Source organism: Mustela erminea, chromosome 2 (assembly GCF_009829155.1).
Source record: "Mustela erminea isolate mMusErm1 chromosome 2, mMusErm1.Pri, whole genome shotgun sequence".
Lineage (NCBI taxonomy): Eukaryota > Metazoa > Chordata > Mammalia > Carnivora > Mustelidae > Mustela > Mustela erminea.
The window spans coordinates 73,082,298-73,102,537 of record NC_045615.1 but is presented as its reverse complement, the minus strand read 5'-3'; the positions used below and the strand labels follow the sequence as shown (position 1 = coordinate 73,102,537).

Here is a 20,240-nt window from a genome sequence, read left to right as displayed (position 1 = left end):
ATTTCGCTAAGCATGACACCTTCTAGTTCCATCCACATAGTTGCAAATAGCAAGATTTCATTTCTTTTGATGGCTGCATAGTATTCCATTGTGTATATATATACCACATCTTCTTTATCCATTCATCTGTGGATGGACATCTAGGTTCTTTCCATAGTTTGGCTATTGTAGACATTGCTGCTATGAACATTCAGATGCACATGCCCCTTCAGATCACTACGTTTGTATCTTTAGGGTAAATACCCAGTAGTGCAATTGCTGGGTCATAGGGTAGTTCTATTTTCAACATTTTGAGGAACCTCCATGCTGTTTTCCAGAGTGGTTGCACCAGCTTTCATTCCCACCAACTGTGTAGGAGGGTTCCCCTTTCTCCACATCCTCGCCAGCATCTCTCATTTCCTGACTTGTTAATTTTAGTCATTCTGACTGGTGTGAGGTGATATCTCATTATGGTTTTGATTTGTATTTCCCTGATGCCGAGTGATGTGGAGCACTTTTTCATGTGTCTGTTGGCCATCTAGATGTCTTCTTTGCAGAAATGTCTATTCATGTCTTCTGCCCATTTCTTGATTGGGTTATTTGTTCTTTGGGTGTTGAGTTTGCTAAGTTCTTTATAGATTTTGGACACTAGCCCTTTATCTGATATGTCATTTGCAAATATCTTCTCCAATTCTGTCAGTTGTCTTTTGGTTTTGTTAACTGTTTCCTTTGCTGTGCAAAAGCTTTTGATCTTGATGAAATCCCAATAGTTCATTTTTGCCTTACTTCCCTTGCCTTTGGCGATGTTCCTAGGAAGATGTTGCTGTGGCTGAGGTCAAAGAGGTTGTTGCCTGTGTTCTCCTCAAGGATTTTGATGGATTCCTTTCTCACATTGAGGTCCTTCATCCATTTTGAGTCTATTTTCATGTGTGGTGTAATGAAATGGTTCAATTTCATTTTTCTGCATGTGTCTATGCTACCTGAAGTAATATACACATTTAATGCAATTCCTATCAAAATACCATCCATTTTTTTCAAAGAAATGGAACAAATAATTTTAAAATTTATAGGGAACCAGAAAAGACCTCGAATAGCCAAAGGAATATTGAAAAAGAAAGCCAACGTTGGTGGCATCACAATTCTGGACTTCAAGCTCTATTACAAAGCTGTCATCAACAAGACAACATGGTACTGGCACAAAAACAGACACATAGATCAATGGAACAGAATAGAGAGCCCAGAAATAGACCCTCAATTCTATGGTCAACTAATCTTCGACAAAGCAGGAAAGAATATCCAGTGGAAAAAAGACATCCTCTTCAATAAATGGTGTTGGGAAAATTGGACAGCCACATGCAGAAAAATTGATTACTGTTTACATGTATATCTTTCTGTTCCATTCTAATAGAATCAATCTATTTTCTTTCTATTTGTTTTATGTTTACTTCAACCAATTTGTGCTTTTGAATCGAAAGTGTGTCTCTCAGCACACAACGAATCACAATGTTTTATAAATATATATCATTCTCTCCTTTTTGAATGGAATTTCTAATCCATTTTAATTGAGTATAATTATTGATATAGTAGATGTTATGTCTCTTATTTTGCAATTTGTTTTCTATTTGTCTTACTTTCTTGGATCTTCTTTTTACACTACTGCTTTCTTTTGTGTTAAATAGATATTTTTAGTGTACCTTTTTGTTGTTGTTGTTATTGAATAAATATGTACCAGATTTGGGTGCCTCGGTGGCTCAGTGAGTTAAAGCCTCTGCCTTTGGCTCAGGTCATGATCGAGGGTCCAGGACCCTGCCCCACATCTGCATCCAGCTCTCTGCTCAGGAGGGAGCCTGCTTCCCTCTCTCTTCCTGCCTGCCTTTCTGCCTACTTGTGATCTGTCTCTGTCAAATAAATAAATAAAGTCTTTAAAATTTTTTTTAAAAATATAAATAAATAAATAAATATGTACTAGATTGTTGCATGCCTTCAGTTAATTTACAGAGTTTTAAAAAAAACCCTGATATTAGACTTTTTAAAAATTTTTGCCTTTCTCTGCTCGGCAGGAGGCCTGCTTCTCTCTTTCTTTCTCTCTGCCTGCCTCTTTGCCTCCTTGTGATCTCTGTCTGTCAAATAAATAAATAAAATCTTTAATTTTTTTTTTTGTTGCCCAGTTTTCTCATTCCTTTTATGGAAGTTAGAATATTTGGAAGGTTTGTTATTTTTTCTGATGTCATCTCTATGGACCCTTTTTAACTGACATATTAGAACTATCTTAATGAATATTAATTTAAAAAAGCATAAAAGTGAATCCACACAAGTGATTAATTAACTATTATAATTTTTAAGGGCAAAGTTTCTGTCACATTAGCTATCAAATTCATATTTTAAAATATTCTTAATAATAAAATAGGTTTATAAAAGTCCCAAATCAAAATAATCTGGCTTTAAGAATTGCTCTAATTGAGAGTCAATTATCATATGGTTTCACTTATTTGTGGAGCATAACAAATAGCATGGAGGACATGGGGACTTAGAGTGGAGAAGGGAGTTGGGGGAAATTGGAAGGGGAGGTGAACCATGAGAGACTATGGACTCTGAAAAACAATCTGAGGGTTTTGAAGGGATGGGTGTGGGAGGTTGGGGTACCAGGTGGTGGGTATTATAGAGGGCACGGATTGCATGGAGCACGGGGTGTGGTGCAAAAATAATGAATACTGTTATGCTGGAAATTAAAAAAAAAATTTGCTAGACTTATCAATAAAATAATGATTTATAAGATGCAAAAAAAAACAAAAAACAAAACAAAACAAAAAAAAAAAGAATTGCTCTAATTACAAACATTAGTATTCCTCTATTACACACCCATTTTTTATATCAATTTCAAAGTAGATTATCTTCTGTTCACTAAATAAAATATCAAATTACCCAGACAGAATTTTATAATTTCTTGTCCCAAAATGTATCTAAGAAACTTGGAGGAATATTTTTAATTTTTTAAATGTTTAATTTTATATAAGATTGGCTTAAGTGAAAATAGAGTGGCCTATATATTTCTTCAGTTTATCATCTTATTGCAGTAGTATGACTAAAATAAGTTTGTAAAGTCATCTAATCTGTATTTCTATTATCTCATTAACAGATGGTAACTCAAAATTTATTTCAATACTTGTAAGTATTAATAAAAAACAATCCCTGAGACAGCCTGGGAAGCTCTAATTATTATCTTTTATTCTCAGCTAAATGAAGTCTAATTATTTGAAATTTATATTTTAGCTCCCACCTGGATTCTGGAATAAAACAAAACAAATCTGTTAGTAACATACTGAGGGTCTTTTTCTTTTTCTTTTCTAATGACTATAAATTGAGTAAGTTTGGACAAATCTTACTTTGGGAAAGGGACATTAATATGACCTAGTGGATAACTCCTTTTGGACAAATTGATTTGCTGTTGTTTCTACATCTGAATGTGTAGTTGAAATATACTTGTTATATATCTTTGTCCTATGAAGTACTGGGCGGGGGGAGTTGGATTGGAAAGAGGCACATGTAGAAAAGTACAAGTACTTTTGGGTACACACAACTTTAAGATTCCTTTGAGTTAAATGTCTCTGGTGTTGACTTTGAGATTTGGAGACTCTGGAAAAAGGTGTCCCTTGGGATGTTGTACTCATCACCTCTCTGACATAGCTATCAGGAAAAACACTTTTTTTTTTTTTAAGATTTTATTTATTTATTTGACAGACAGAGATTACAAGTAAGCAGAGAGGCAGGCAGAGAGAGAGGAGGAAGCAGGCTCCCTGCTGAGCAGAGAGCCCGATGTGGGGCTCGATCCCAGGACGCTGGGATCATGACCTGAGCCGAAGGCAGAGGCTTTAACCCACTGAGCCACCCAGGCGCCCCAGGAAAAACATTTTGAAGAGCAGATTACTACTGGACTTTTACTGAAATTTTAATGTCTCATTCATAGAAACCATGCAATTTACATATCCGATGTTCCCATTTTGGGTGAGTCAACTCAGATTTGGTGACTACAATAAATTGGAAGTCTTCCACTCCCCTCTCTTATCAAATGAAGATAGTATGTTTAAGAGTTGACATGTACCCTATAGCATCTAGGTTTAGATGAAAACACTGAATGAATATTTCTTTTTTTTTTTTAAGATTTTATTTGTTTGTTTGACAGAGAGAGATCTCAAGTAGGCAGAGAAGCAGGCAGAGAGAGAGAGAGAGAGAGAGAGGAGGAAACAAGCTCCCTGCCAAGCAGAGAGCCCAATGTAGGACTCGATCCCAGGATCCCGAGATCATGACCTGAGCTGAAGGCAGAGGATTAACCCACTGAGCCACCTGAATCGATATTTCTGAAATAAATTTATTCCCACCCTGCTGCTTGAAGCAACAGTAATTATTCATTGAAACCTTTGATTTACAGAGGTTTCCCAAATAGCTGGGCCTTGTTGGTTTACTGATGATCCAGCTAATCTGGAAACTAATGGTGTCTATTGGGCCACTGTGGCTGATCAGCTTAAGAAGAAGTAATCCAGAAATGAAAGTACACACAGTTGTTAAAGTATATAAGCAGAGATAAAGGCTGTTCTCATGACTCTGACCAATATTCCCCTTGATAAACTGTTACATTTTTATTGACTCTTGGATGGTTTTCAATGATCTAGCTGTTTGGACTGCTATTTGGAAATCTATAGACTGGCAGATTAAAGATAAATCTATCTGGACTGTGGATTGTGGAAACAAATTATGGTTGTTGACTGAACTGTTTGGGTCATGAATATAAATGCCCAGAATAAGGGCAATTCTCTGATGAGAGAACTAGATCGCCACTATTGCTGCTTAGATTCATTATCATACCAGATAAAACAACACATCCACCAATAAAAATACAAGGCACAATGTATTGCAGAATGATGCAGAGGCTAGGCACTGCATGCCAGATTTGTTATTTCTGTCAAAATCTGACTCATTTGTCTAGGTGAAGGAGACCATATTAGGTGTCAAAAATCTGACTCATTTGTCTAGGTGAAGCAGACCATATCCTCTTGTCCTCTGGCTCCCAGCAGTTTGACTATCAGGTATTTGGTGTTTCCTCACTGTTGTCAACACAGTTCTAATTATGCTGTTGCTGTTCTATCACAAACAACTGACTGCTAATGGGTGTTATATGTTTGGCTTTCCAGAGCATTCATAGTCTGACAATGGTATAATGTTAATTGTAAAAATCACTCAAAAATGAACTCATAATCAGTGTGTTCAATATATTTTTCATGCTATCTACCACCCAGTCATCTAATATTTTTGACCATTGGAACAACTCAAAAATTAACTCAAAACATTAGTGACATACCTCCTCTTGATCTATACTCCTCAGCAAGGGAATTTAGTTAGTCACTGGGTATAAATGTCCCCCCAAAAGAATTTTCTTGTCTTTGCCACTTCTTAAGGAATGATCAGGATTAAAGTAGTAAAGAGTTATACAAACCTTTTTATAGAATTCTAGATTCTTCCCTGGATACTCCTTGGTATTTTTTTTTCCCCTTTCTCCTTCTAAATAGCTATCTTCCTTAACAGAGGTGTAGGGGATTCAAACAATCTCACTCAGCTGCTTGGATTATTTTTTGGGGTTGTCGTGTCTCTGGAAAAAAAAAAAAAAAGAAGAAAATGACCACTTGGTTGAGTACACCCTGAATATTACACCTACGCTTGTTCAGGTGAGCTAAAGTAGGGGATATATAGTTCTCCATAATTTTATGATAATATTTTTGTTCCTCTTACACCTGACTCTTTTTTCTACCAGTCTTGGTGTAAGTAGAGAAAAGTGAAAAAATGGAAGAATTATAGTTATTGAAATGGGACACTCTGGGATTTATGGCAGTGGATGGAAATAACCCAAGTAGTAGGTGGGGGAACAAACTTAAGGCTTGAGAAGATAGAAGGGGGAAATGAACATTAATGATCTCTTCCACTTCTATACCTGGAGCCATGTTCAAGAAGAAAATTCCTGGTGAGCTCTCCAAAAGTATTGAAAATACCTCAAATTTAACTGACTCTCAAAGTTTGCCATTATCCTCCAAATGACTCCTTATAAAAGTAAAACTGCTCAATTATTTTAACTATTTGGTGACCTTAAGATCTACTAACTAGTCATGAGGCAAGAAGGAAGTGCTGTCAATCTATGCCCTCAGTTGATATAGATCTTATTGGGGTCCCCACCAATTGCAGGCAACATTTTATTTCCAGGATCATTAATAACCCTGAAGGTATCATATATTTTATATGAAAACAAAGCTTTAATGGACTTATCTTGTAGAAAAATCATGACTTACATTTTAAGAGCTGTTACAAAATACCATAGAGTTTAATGAGATATCACCAGTAGATGAATAAGATGGTATGTGTAGTACCTTCATGATTATAGAAATGTCTCCAAACTCAGGCTACTCTTAGTTAACTGAGGAGTTTTCCAGAGGAATAACATTATATGGATAGTAATTCCTAAGTTGAGAACCATACACTTAAAAGAACTGGTGTAAAATTTCTTCTGATTTTAGATGATCAATGATACCACTTCAGCCTGTAAGTCATTCATGTGAGCCTTAATTCAATGGCCATGGTTGTTATTAATGATGGAATTGTCCTAAATGTCCTCCTTAAAAGCCAAGATAAAGTCTGTATAATGTCTAATATATTTTGCTTCCCCATGTGTTAATTAATGCCTTAGTCCAAGTGAAAAAGCTAACTGAAATTATAGAGAAAGATGCTTGGATTTCTAAGGTACACACCAATAGTTTATGAGATTTATTAAGCTGGTTGGGTCTGGGATCTTGGTGTTATTGCTGGGTTTAATTATACAAATGGTCTTATGTTTCTTGGAGTCTTAATGATATTTATATTAATTAAATATTGTGTGACACAAAATCAACAAATTTTGTCCATCCTTGGTTGATCAGATTTACCAAAGAGGTTAACCAAGTTGTGTACTGATGGAAACATTCACTAGAAGCCAAAAAAGATGTAGAAACTAGTGGTGAACACTGTTGAGAGACAATTCTCCAAGGTATCTCATATTTCTGGATATCTTGCCATAAGATATATTAATTGTCCTTTTCTTACAAATACCTTTAGAAGAGGGACATCGGATGGATCATTGGATGAGCATCCCATTCTTGGTTTTGGCTCAGGTCATGATCTCAGGGTTATGAGATCAAGCCTTGAATCAGGCTCCATGCCCAGTACAGAGTCTGCTGGAGATTCTTTACCTTCATCCCCTGCCCCTCCCCTCACTTGCACTGTCTCTCTTAAATAAATAAATAAATAAGATTTTTTAAAAAGGAAACAAGAACAAATAGCCTTAGAAGGTAAAGACTGTATCAGGTAAAGACTGTATCATTCTCTGAATCAGTGGGAAATTTTTCTCTCTGAATCAGTGGGAAAGTTTTCTCACTGAACTATCTAAAAATAATGTCTCTTACTGAAGCAAGGTCAGTGAGATTTAGTAATCTTATAAGATTCAGTTTCCCTATATTTGGTATTTTTTTCCTGTAACACACCCCACTGCATGCACTGTTATCACCTGTACCTCTTCACTTTGCTTTGTGGGAATTGGAGTCTGGGGAGAGTGCACATATGCTTAAATTCTCGCTACTCTTACCGTTATCAACAAAATGCTATATCCCTGTCTCTGACCCATGAGTCTTGTGTCTTCTATCATTCCTGAACTACAGCAGCCTAGTATTTAAGTTTGTAGAAAAGATAAAATCTAGGCCTTATACAGTTTTTTACAACTTTTTTCTGAGTAGCATAGTAAGTATGAGCTTGATTGCTTCCCGAAACTGAAAAGTTTTTTAGAAGAAATTTGATGTGATATTAACAAGTGTTGTGAATGGATAAAACAATATCTCACAGGTATCAGCAGATGTTGTAAATGGATCTGACTTTATCCAACTATGAAATGCTAATCAACAATAAAATAAATACAATAACAAACGTAACATATAAGAATTTCAAAACCTATGAATTTCAAAACCTTTACATGACTATACAATTACAAAGTATCAAGATTTACCCTTTAAATAGATCTATTTTGTAATTTAAACTATGTATCAACAAGGCTGAAAAAAGTACTAAGCATTATTTTACAACATGATTTTTCATAGTAAAAAAAAAAAAAAATTTAATCCCAAAGATTATCAAGATTTGTTTAAATGGGCTTCAGACTCTCACAGCTACTAAACTTAAAGATCTTTCAGAAATTGCCAAAAATGAAATTTCCAATGAAAAGCATAAAGAGCTTCCTAGCTTAACTTGGATAGGCTTTGCAATTATTTGACATCTTGCTTTTTAAAATACCAGTTTAATATGACTTTTAAAAATTTACATTTACATTGTATATTTATATTTAATGTTCAACTATTCCTGTTAGCTTACAAAGTTCATGAGAACAAGACTCACAAAATTTTAATTTTATTTTTAGATATCTAACATCATTCCTAGAATCTTGGTTATTCTAGCAATAGTCAAAACTCAAACCTAAAGCAAGGAGACCTCTCAGCTTCTCTTTCCTTATAGTTTCCATTTATTGTGGAGGTTTTTTGGTTAAAAGTTCAACCATATACTAGGGAATTTATTTCAAGACTACTACTCTAAAGGTAGAGTAATATGACATAAGATATTAGTAAGGATCCTACAGCTTCCAAATCTTGACTATAGAGTCACAAAGGAAACCTGTAAAAAGGTCAGTATTGAATAGACGATAAGCCAACCCCATAGAAGATGCATGTGCAGTGAAACAGTTCTCATTTTGACATGTATCCCTAGACTTCCTTTTTTTTTTTTAATAAACATATAATGTATTATTAGCCCCAGAGGTACAGATCTGTGAATCACCAGATTTACACACTTCACAGCACTCACCACAGCACACACCCCCCCCCAATGTCCATAACCCCACCACCCTCTCCAGACCCCCATCCCCCCCGGCAACCCTCAGTTTGTTCAGTGAGATTAAGAGTCTCTTATGGTTTGTTGCATCTCCACTTCCTCATATCAGGGAGATTATACGATAGTTGTCTTTCTCCTATTCATTTATTTCACTAAGCATAATACCCTCTGGTTTCATCTATGTCGTCACAAATGGCAAGATTTCATTTCTTTTGATGGCTGCATAGTATTCCATTGTGTGTGTGTGTGTGTGTGTGTGTGTGTGTGTGTGTGTGTACCACATTTTCTTTATCCATTCATCTGTTGAAAGACATCTAGGTTCTTTCCATAATTTGGCTATTGTGGACATTGCTGCTATAAACATTTGGATGCCTGTGCCCTTTCAGATCACTATGTTTGTATCTTTAAGGTAAATACCCAGTAGTGCAATTTGCTGGGTCATAGGGTAGCTCCTAGACTTCCTTTTATTTAATTTTCCTTCTTATATATGCCTTTCAAGTCCAATTTCCTTTGTGGTTCCTATGCCTTTTTCAGTTTTTATGGTTTGCAGAAGTACTAGCAGCTATGAAAATAAAGAAGTCCCTGGCCTCTGTTTAGTCATATGGGGGAAGTGGGACATAAGTCATTTTCATATTTTGTTTGTGAGCTACAAACAAATTGAAGGATGAATTTTGGAACCACAGAAAATATGATTTGTATGTAAGGCCTAAATACAGTTGAAATGCAAACAGTTCAATAGGAGTAGAAACGAAGTTCTCCTTTCCTTCTTTTACCCAAATCTCAAGTCAAAGTCTGAAAATCAAGCAGATATAATGCTGAACTCAGAAAAAAAGATGATTGAGACTGGAGTGCAGACTAGGTTGAGAAAGAAAACAAGACAGACATCCATTTTAGTTGACCAAAATAGAGGATAGGATATTTACTAAAAGGAGAAACATTCAAAGGAAAAAAAAAAATAAGATATCTAGACTATCCTTAGATATTTAATACAAATAATAACACTAGTAGTTAATAATAATGCCATTTGATGTTTTAAACACTATTGAAAAATTTCAATAATTTTTCAGACCTAATTCTAAAAGCAACTCTACCACTTAGGTTGAGGAATAATTAATTCCACATCCACTGCCATTTAGTGTATTAAAATTAGCAACAGATTCTGGCTTCAGATTTATCTGACTACAAAATTTATACACTTTCCTTCATACGACTTTCCTTGGGTATGCATGATATCTCAATAACTAGCCACTAATTTAGTATCTAGACATCAACTCAAATCATAGCAGGCTGTCATGAAGACAACTGGTATCTTTCTATAGTAACTTCCTTCACCCAGCTGTTTGCCAGTCTAGAAGAATAGAAGTAAAATCTGAAACACTGTACTGGCAGAATAGATCTCATGTTTTTGAACTATCAAAGAAATTATTCAGAGTATCTTGTATGGCTCTGTCTATACAGTTGAATTATAAAATAAATAAGTGATTTAAGCAAGGAATCATTACAAGGAGAAATGAAGCAACAACTAAACAAACAGGAATTACAATCTTGAATGAATGAGCAGGTTTCTAACATTTTTCAGCAAGCAATCCAAAGGAACAAAATTCAGATTTTTTTAAGGATTGCTTTCGCTGAGAATAGTAAACAGATTAGCCTGAGACAAAACATTATAAGGAAAACTATTAATGTTATCAATTAACAGATGGCATATAAAAGAAATCCAGAAAAAAATCAAGTTATGCATGAAATTTTCCTAGCAACCTTTCCAAGTGTTTAAAAACAGAATAAATGTGGCCACTATAACTATTTATATACAGACTATTTCAATAACTAAATAAACAAAAATAACAAATATTTTCATCAGGTTTACTGGTGGCTGAGTCTACGAGATTCATTTTACTTTTTATTAAGAAAAGAACCTGCATTTGGTGATGAAAAGATCATGAAGAAGCTGCCGGTGACTCATCACTAAAAATACTCCTATGAATTGACTAATGTAGAAAATAATTTCAAGATATTAGAGAGCATAGGATACCTATGTGGCTCTCTCAGTTAATCAATGGACTCTTGGTTTCAGGTATGAAATTCTGTATTACAGACAAGTATTACTATTTATGATGGACTCTTCATGATTCCTCCTTCAGTGAAAGCTGAGATAGTGCTGACCAAATTCTACTGTAGGATTTTTCATCTATATAAAAAGCATAGTAAAAGTAAATAATAAATAATGGTAATTTTTAATTTCTAATTGATTCCTAATTAATACCTAATTGAGTATTCCCATTAAAATATTCTAAGATCTGGGGCGCCTGGGTGGCTCAGTGGGTTAAAGCCTCTGCCTTCGGCTCAGGTCATGATCTCAGGGTCCTGGGATTGAGCCCCGCATCGGGCTCTCTGCTCAGCAGGGAGCCTGCTTCCCCCTCTCTCTCTGCCTGTCCCTCTTTGTCTACCTGTGATCTCTGTCAAATAAATAAATAAAATCTTTAAAAAAAATATTCTAAGATCTTATTCTTATCTATTTATTAAAGCCATATTAAAATCACTCAGAAGGCCTATGAAACACTCTGAGATATGAAAATATGAAAAGCAATGATTCTCATCCTTATCTGTACATTAAAACCACTTAGTTGTGAGTCACTCATAGATATTCTCTCCCAGGAATTGCAACATACATTCAGAGTTGAAAAATTAATGCTCTACAAAACAAACAAACAAAATCCAGTGTAGGAATTATTTTGAAAATAGTTTAAAACAATCCAAAATATTAGCTGTGAAAAAATAAACGGAAGTAAATTAAAATACAAATTGGGTACATGTTAAAATGGGAGAATTTCAAGAAAGCTTTGAATAAAAAGAAAACTAACATTCACTGCAAAAGGAAAATGTTTTAACTTCTATTATAGACAAAGATTATTAGGAAAAGAACAGTTTCAAAAAAAAATACAGAAACTATACAATGGGTTGTAAGTATTGTTAAGAATAAACTGGATACTCAAGTAGTCATTGATATTACCCATATTTCTGACTCCACATAAGCCCAAGATTAAAAGAAAAAAAAAAAAAGAATGATGGTAATTTTTAAAGGTCTTGCTTCTTTCTCTCATGAAAGATCTAAAACTCAACTTCAGTGTCTCCTGTATACCTCTTTTCCTTCCTTCATCACCACCTGTTATTAGGTATGACCAACTCTATAATCTACTCAGTTTTCAAACCACAGCTGTCATTTGATCCCTCTTCTCCATTAACCCTCTAGAATAGGATGCTGAGCTCACTTATGTTAATGACTGTGCTGTCAACTTCTGCCATCTTCCACTGTTGCCAGCAATCACACCTGTTTTACCCAGAAATCAAGCCATAGAGAACAACTGTGTTTATTCTTTCTGCAAAACCAACTATATATTCAAGATAAATACTGTACTGAATTGTTGTAACTTATGTATTCTCGTCAAGTCAGACCACTCTGCTCTGCCACTTGTAGGCATGTGACACACAACCCAGCTTCTTCATGCTGGCACCTAAACTCTGCTCCAAGTCACAAAATTCTTATGGCCATACTCTCTGGCTTCTGCCTGCCACTGTGAGTACCCATCACTGTAAGCAAAGTGGAAAGTAACACCAAGGTCAGACTAGAGAATCATCCAATGCCCACTGGCCTTAGCTGAGCACTGTGAACCAGCAATACTCATCAGTCTCCAGGTGATGAACAGTACAAAATTCACCAAGCTCCATGGCCCTATTTTACTTCAGCATCATTTTCCTTTGCCAAGAATTTTCCCTCTTGGATTCTCATATTCGCAGGGCTTTGGTTTCTCTTTCTCCCTAATAACACGCTTCTCTTTTTCAACAAACCCCACTGAGCATGCCTTTTGAAATTCCTGTTCCATAACTTAAAATACTCTTTCTTGTCCAGTATTTTGTCTTTCCTAGGCCTGATTTATTTAGGAAAGGACAATGAATTCTTCTCTCATATTTATTGTACAGGTTTCTCTTTCTCTTCACTTTTTCACCTACTTAGCAAGGATAAATCATCTTTGTTTCCAACACACTCTTATTTTTGTCTGGTAATTCTGAGATGCAGTTATAAACTTGCCATTTCATTCCTACTAATCAGAATCCAAAGAGGTTGGTGATAGTAGCAAAACACAGAAATAGAAAACATGGGCCAACCAGAACAACTATAATCTATGGCAGGGGCTAGGATCTTTAACTGTGGTCCCATCTGTCAAATCATGAAGTCAGAGATGGGTAAACTCTCGGTGTTTCTAATGCCCAATTCTCTTCTATAAGGTATAGGAGCTTATTTCATATTGTTAACTCCATTACTAAGACCATCTTCAAAAAAATTTAAACCTAATAAAATTGACCTAAATGGATTATTAGTGAGGTGAAACATACTAATGCATAGACAGAAATTAACTTTATAACTTTTATAACTTATAAAACCTAATTACATAAAGCAATCTCTGATTCTGTGGTCAGAACTTCACGCATAGCAGAGATAATTTGTCTTTGTTCTAGAATGTCTGTAGCTTCATGCGTGAAACCCAAATACTGAGACCTAAAATCTTTTGAAGGATAATTTACTCACAAATCTAATGGTTGATAGTGGCAGTCACCTAAGAACTTCACTTCCTATCTATGTGGTCTCTCCTGATAGACTGCCTCAGGCTTCCTGAAGCAAAGTGACTGGGCTCCATCTCCATGTGTCCTGACAGAGAAAAAGCCAGATAGAAACCGATAACATTTTTAAGATCTAGCACTGAAATTACATAGAATTTGCTTCTACCATTTTCTATGGAGACAAACATTACTATTCTAAACCAGATTCAAAAGGAGGGAACATAGATCCCACCTCTTAGGTTCAAGAGTACAAGTCATATTGTAAAAACAGCAAGTGAGAAGGGATATGTAGCCATCTCTGGAAAATACAATACACTACAAATACAGTTATGAATTTACCATTCACCTGAGAAAAGGAGGACTTCTCTTTTCTTCATCTTTTATTATTAAATATTATTAAATATTAAATATTTATTATTAGATATTCACAATTAATTAATAAAATCCCTATATACTAAATCACTTCCTTAACTACAAGAAATATGTAGATATTATAAAATTCAATAATAAGAAAATCTCCATATTTTATGAATAAATACTTAATTTCAAAAAAATTCAATTTGTTTTGATGTGCAAATCAGACTATTTAACATTTCTGTAACTTACCTTGTTGTGAGATGTATTGTTACACCTATTTAGGGATCATAAATGCATTTGGAAGAAAATGAAGGCACCATTTCTTGAAAGATCTAAATTCCAATTAATGTAGAAAAAAAGAAACTGCCAAATAAATTCTCAGTAGTAACAACCTTACATAATATCATAGTTGAGGCACAGTATCATGGACATTTCTTTAAATTAGAGTTTATTTAAAATATGATAACTCTATAGAAAATTTTGGAAAAAGAATTTGGAAGAGGTAATCTATAGGTAGTACTTATCAATTCCTACAGTTTTATTAAGGCCATTTTTCTAAGTAAATTAATTCTAAGTGATTTTATGTTATTATCAATCTCTCTACCTTATTATGGTTCTCATCAGCTTACTTTAGTTAGCACAGTCCCCAAAGGGAATTATAGTGGAATATACATATTTTTTACAATTATGAGAACATAAATAGTCAAAACTTACTTTAAGAAAAATAACAGGCAAAACAATACTCTTGATTAGACTTATTGGCAATATATTTAATTCAATACACTGCTTTTTCCTAAAATAATACTGCTTAAATTCCTTTCATTTCACCTAAAAATTTCTAAAATAAAACATATCTTAGGGTGCCTGGGTGGCTCAGTTGGTTAAGCTTCTGCCTTTGGCTCACGTCATGACCTCAGGGTCCTGAGCTCAAGCTCTGCATCAGGCTCCCTGCTAAGTGGGGAGTCTACTTTTCCTTCTCCCTTTGCCCCTCCCCCTACTCGTGCTTGCTTGTGCACATGCTGTCTCTCTTCCTCACTCATTCTCTCTCAAATAAATAAATAAAGTCTTTTAAAAAACATAAAAAGGAATGTGTATCTTTATTATCATATACAGACATCAATGTGGAAGGTAAGAAAAAAATCAGAAAAAATTCTTGAGAATTAGATTAGGTTAATATTTTTTTAAACAACAGAAGAAATAAAATGCACAAAAAGTGATAAAATAAATTTCATCAACATTAAAAATGTTTTCTTTTTGAAAGGCATAGCTAAGGAAAGAGAAAGCAAAGTATAGACTTAGGGAAATTTTTTGCAGATCTCACAATGGGTTCCTATACAAGATAAATAAAGAACTCTTACAACTAACAAATAATGTATGGTCCAATTAAAAAATCAATAAGATACATATACACACTTCACAAGGGAAGATAAGCAATGGCAATTTTTTATGTGAAAAGATGCTAAACATTACTAGCCATCAGAAAAAAAGCAGAAATTAGGATACCACAACTAAACATGCATCAACTAAAATGGCTATAGTTAAAATCCTCAGGTATGGTGAGGACAGGAGTAAGGGAAACTTTCACACAAAGCTGATGGGTGTCCAGACTGTTAACCACTTTTGAAAACACTATTGCTATATCATATAGAGTAAAACAAACACATACTGGGAAAACCAGGAATTCTACACTTTGGTACTTACCAAATTGAGATGAAAATATATGTTTACGCAGATATATACATGAATATTTACAGCTGCTTTATTCAGAATAACTCAAAGCTGCAAGCAACCTATATGTCCATCTACCAGTGAATGGAAAAACAAACTGTGGCTGAACATGCTGTAGGTTATTACATGGTGATGAAAAGAAAAGAAAAAAATAATACACACAACAGCCTGGATAAATCTTAGACGTTACCCTAACTAAAAGTAGTAAACTATAAAAGACAATTTAAGTCGATTTATACAAAATTCTATAAAAGGGAAACTGTAGTGATAGAGAGCAGAGCCATCTTCCCTGGCACTAAGGGTACAAGGAAGTATCCACTACAAAGAAGGAAAAAGTTTTGTGGGGAAATGGAATCTGTCTACATCTTAATTATGATGTTGCTGGGTACATGTTTCTAGACAGTTTCCCAAATCCATCGAACTGTGGACCTACAATGGGTCAATCTTATTGTACATAAATAAATAAATGAAAGTTTGTTTCATTATTGAGAAAACAAAAAGAAAAACATATTCATAAGTCTATGTCCCAATTTGGGTATCATTATTCATGATCCCATTAAAAAAGGTCATTTACAAAACTGTCTTAGTGAAAAGTCAGAGTATTTTCAATTGTGCAACTTAAATCTTCAGACTTGATGAACAATAACTGTCCCTTTCTATTAACAAAATCAGCAATAAGAGAAGTTTCATAGTCTGTGCTCTGGTACTCATTCTATAGACATCAAAATCCAATATTATTTTTTAATGGAGCTAACACTGGCACAGTGCTAGAGTGAAAAATGAGTTGAAAATTTTAAGCAACCAGTAGTAAATACCTAGTGAGTGTACAATTTTAACTTGAAATTTTTCTCTGAGCAGAAAAAAAAGAAGATTATAAGTGTATTTTAGTGCTAATTCTATTATAATAAGTTCATGTTAGTCTTAATTAAATTTTCTGAATTAGAAACACTAGTTTTGATTTTTGAAGCACAATGATTTCCTGAAGCATATGGATTTCCAAACAATTTGAAATATGATGATATTCTTTCTGAAAAAGAGAATATGACCTTTAGTATTTTATCATAAATATATATTTGTACATACTTACAAGTAATGTGCATAATAAATTTATGTAACCTTATATAAATACAAGGATGCTATAACTGAATTTGACTAAATTTTTAAATAATTTATTCTTCATGGTTTTCTATAATATCACTTGATTATACCACGTTTTCATCAGAAAATATTTATATATATAGAAAGTCATAGTGCGATTTCATCTATATGAAGTTTAAATGTATAATATAATTTTCAAAAAAACTAAATTTTCTGTCTATTCAATGTAGTCTCTGTAACAGCAAATATGAATTGAAAATCTTAATTATCTCTGTTGAAAATAAGAGACTTTCCTTTCCTCCTTTTTCTTATTTACTTTAGAAGACTTGTAATTGAAAATTTTCAGATACTTATGTGTTTTTAAAAGTTAAATAAGCCTGTTACCAGCTTTCAGACCCCAGAATAACTTTCTCTAGGACTGGGAATCATTTCTTCGTAGTGCAAACATCAAAGAAAATAGTGTCCCTCTCTCCCAGCTTTTGTGGGAAGGTGGGGACCTAACGGCAGTGAGCACCTCACTCTAAACTGTAAAATTACCTCCTGTCATACAAAAACAAGAAGTTTATTGTTCTTTTAGATAAAGCCAGTCAGTTAATAGATGTTCACCCCAATTACCAAGTTAATTTAGGATGAACTATGTGTGACAAATGGTGCTGTCAAATCCTCTCAGTTGATAACTCATTACTGTTTATCTTGAGAATATATATGTGATGGTTGAATCTGCTTGGTTATATTCAAGAGTGAGATTTCTCTGTCTTTGCAATACTTTGGAGATTACCAGTGATGTGCCTGACATTCTGGCCACTGCTTATGCAATTCTAAAATTATGTTCTTTCTCGTTTACATTTGTGAAGAGGTATTTTGGGTTGGAAGGAGATTTTTAAAAACATTATATTCCTCAACAACTCTTAACAATGATAAATTTTTTAATTTTACTATTTTGGTATTAAAATACTATTTTGTAAATATTTAGTAAAGTACTATTTTGGTACTATTTTGGTTTACTATTTTAAAGATTTTAAAGATTTTATTTATTCATTTGACAGACAGAGATCACAGAGAGAGAGGAAGCGAAGCAGGCTCCCTGCTGAGCAGAGAGCCCGATGCTAGGCTCGATCCCAGAACCCTTGGATCATGACCTGAGCCGAAGGCAGAGGTTTTAACCCATTGAGCCACCCAGGCACCCCCAATTTTGCTTTACTTTGTAATCTTAAAAGTGCTGTCAGCCTGTTCATAAAGCATTTATATATTCAATTAAAAGAGACAGATGATTTTGATAGCATTCCACTAACCTGAATATTTTTTGTATATGTTGAAATGCACCTCAGCATTTCTTACTGAGAAAATATGTGTTTATATATTTTGGCTTGGATTTTACTATAATTACTGACTTCTCATTGACTCTCAAAAAAGAGTACTTTAAAGTGTAAATTTGGAAAGAAAATAGATGAGAAATTTCAAAATCTGATGAAAATCACAGTTAACAAGAAGAGCCATGATCTTGAGCACAGAATCAATCTCCTTCTCTCTCTCTCTCTCTCTCTCTCTCTCACACACACACACACACACATACACACACACACTGCCTTATCTGAGCATTGGGTGTTGTATGGAAGTGTTGAATCACTATATTATACACCTGAAACTAATATTACACTATATGTTAACTAACTGGAATTTAAATAAAAGCTTTAAAAATTATTATGAATTATAATGAATCTAAATAAGGAAATTCAAAAGAAAATGGAATTATACATAAAGAATACTGAAGAAAATATAAACCAACCTAGAATTCTTTACACAGAAAGAAAGTTCCTAAAATGAAGAAGAAATAAAGGCATTCCCACAAATATATAGACTTAACAGAATTTGTCACCATCAGATTCATCTTATAGAAAAAGAGCATTCCTTTATAGAAGGAAAATGATTTTTTATTCAGAAATGTTGATATAAACACTTTAAAGCCAACCAAGGAATTGTTGAATAAATATAAGTTATATAACCTGTACAAAAACATAACAGTAAAATCATCTGGGATCAAAGGAATTTGTAAAGAAATCATTACATTTAATAATAGTTTAGCAAGGTAGCTGGATACAAATTGATATGTATCAAATAACTATTATTTTTACCAGGAACATACAATTTTAAAAATGAAACAACTTAAGCTACCATATACATTAATATAAAAATGTAAGGTAATATGAATAAATTTAGCAAAGGTAGTGCAATATTTTATATGAGAAAATTTGTAAAAGGTTTATCAAGATTTACTTTAAAAAGACCCAACTTATCAGACAATAAAACACATCTTGATCTTGAAAACATTATTCTATAAAAATTCAGGCTTTTGAGATTACTTTACAAAGAAAGACCAGAAACCAGGAAGATATAGAATCAGGAACATAAACCTCATTAAGTCAGAATTAACAAAAATACTGTATTATGATATATAACGAATCAAGGCAAATTATCCTTGTAAATATAGTAGAAAGGATTTGCAAATTGCAGTGCAAGTTTTTCTAAGTAGATGTATGTTATTGACATAAAAAAAAATCTGAAGAATTTCCATTTCTCATCTCTAGATGTCAACCCAAAATTGTGAAGGGGCAATAATTAAGCAAAAGTGGTTGAGCTCAAAGAATTGCAATTTCGGAAAGAATTGGGCAACAATGCAAACAATGTGCCACTAGGAAGCAATAGTCAGACAGGGGTTTTTCAAGCAAAAAGTGAACATTTGTATCCATTGTTTATAAAGAAATTTGATTGGTGATGGTGTCTCAAAGCCAAATATAACTGAACATAATTGATTGTTAAAGCTCACATTAAGCAAAAGACTCTTACTATAGCAAGTGGCAGGTTTTCTTGCAGAATCCTTGGAATTTTTGTGATTTGGCCTAGTTTAGAAGTTCATGGTTCCATCTGCTGAAAATGTGCATTATTCCCATATCCTTAATGGCCTCCCAGGTCCATTTTAGTCCACCTTTCACAAACACAACATAGTCAAACAGTTATCTACAGGGGGATGTTCCATTTTCTTTCTTAATTTTAATTATAATGTACTGTTATAATTAACATTTAGTATTTATGTTATACAGGTTCCCTGTGCCCTATATTCTGTCTATTTTCTCCTTAGGGTAAATTCTTTAACTGAATCATGACATTATAGGATATAAGCCTTGTTTAGGCTCCACCAAGTTGGAAAGACACAAGCTCAGAACCATGATTGAGCTGACTGCTCTTCAGATTCACCAAAGATAGAGTAATTTCAGCTGGAGTCTGCTCACTTTACTGATACCAACTTGTAAGGAGCATTCAGATGGTCTGAGAATACTTTTTTAACTGACAATATTACTGAGATTATTGTCAATTGACATGCAGTTGAAAGAAAATAGAACAAAGATTTCCTACACTCAAACTAATATTCTCAAGGGGTAACATCTTGCAAAATTTTGCTACAATATCATACTGATAATACAATATCATACTGATAATACTTTGTGAAAGCTTGAATT

The 20,240-nt window shown here is 33.9% G+C and overlaps 1 protein-coding gene across 1 annotated transcript in view; it reads right to left on the bottom strand.

Moving 5' to 3' along the window:
• LOC116582237 (extensin-like) overlaps positions 1–20,240 on the bottom strand; it is a 95,620-nt gene that overhangs the window by 36,726 nt on the left and 38,654 nt on the right. The window contains exon 3 of the mRNA XM_032329691.1: positions 5,591–5,620. Coding sequence (XP_032185582.1) covers positions 5,591–5,620 — 30 coding nt within the window. The remainder of the gene's footprint in view (positions 1–5,590; positions 5,621–20,240) is intronic.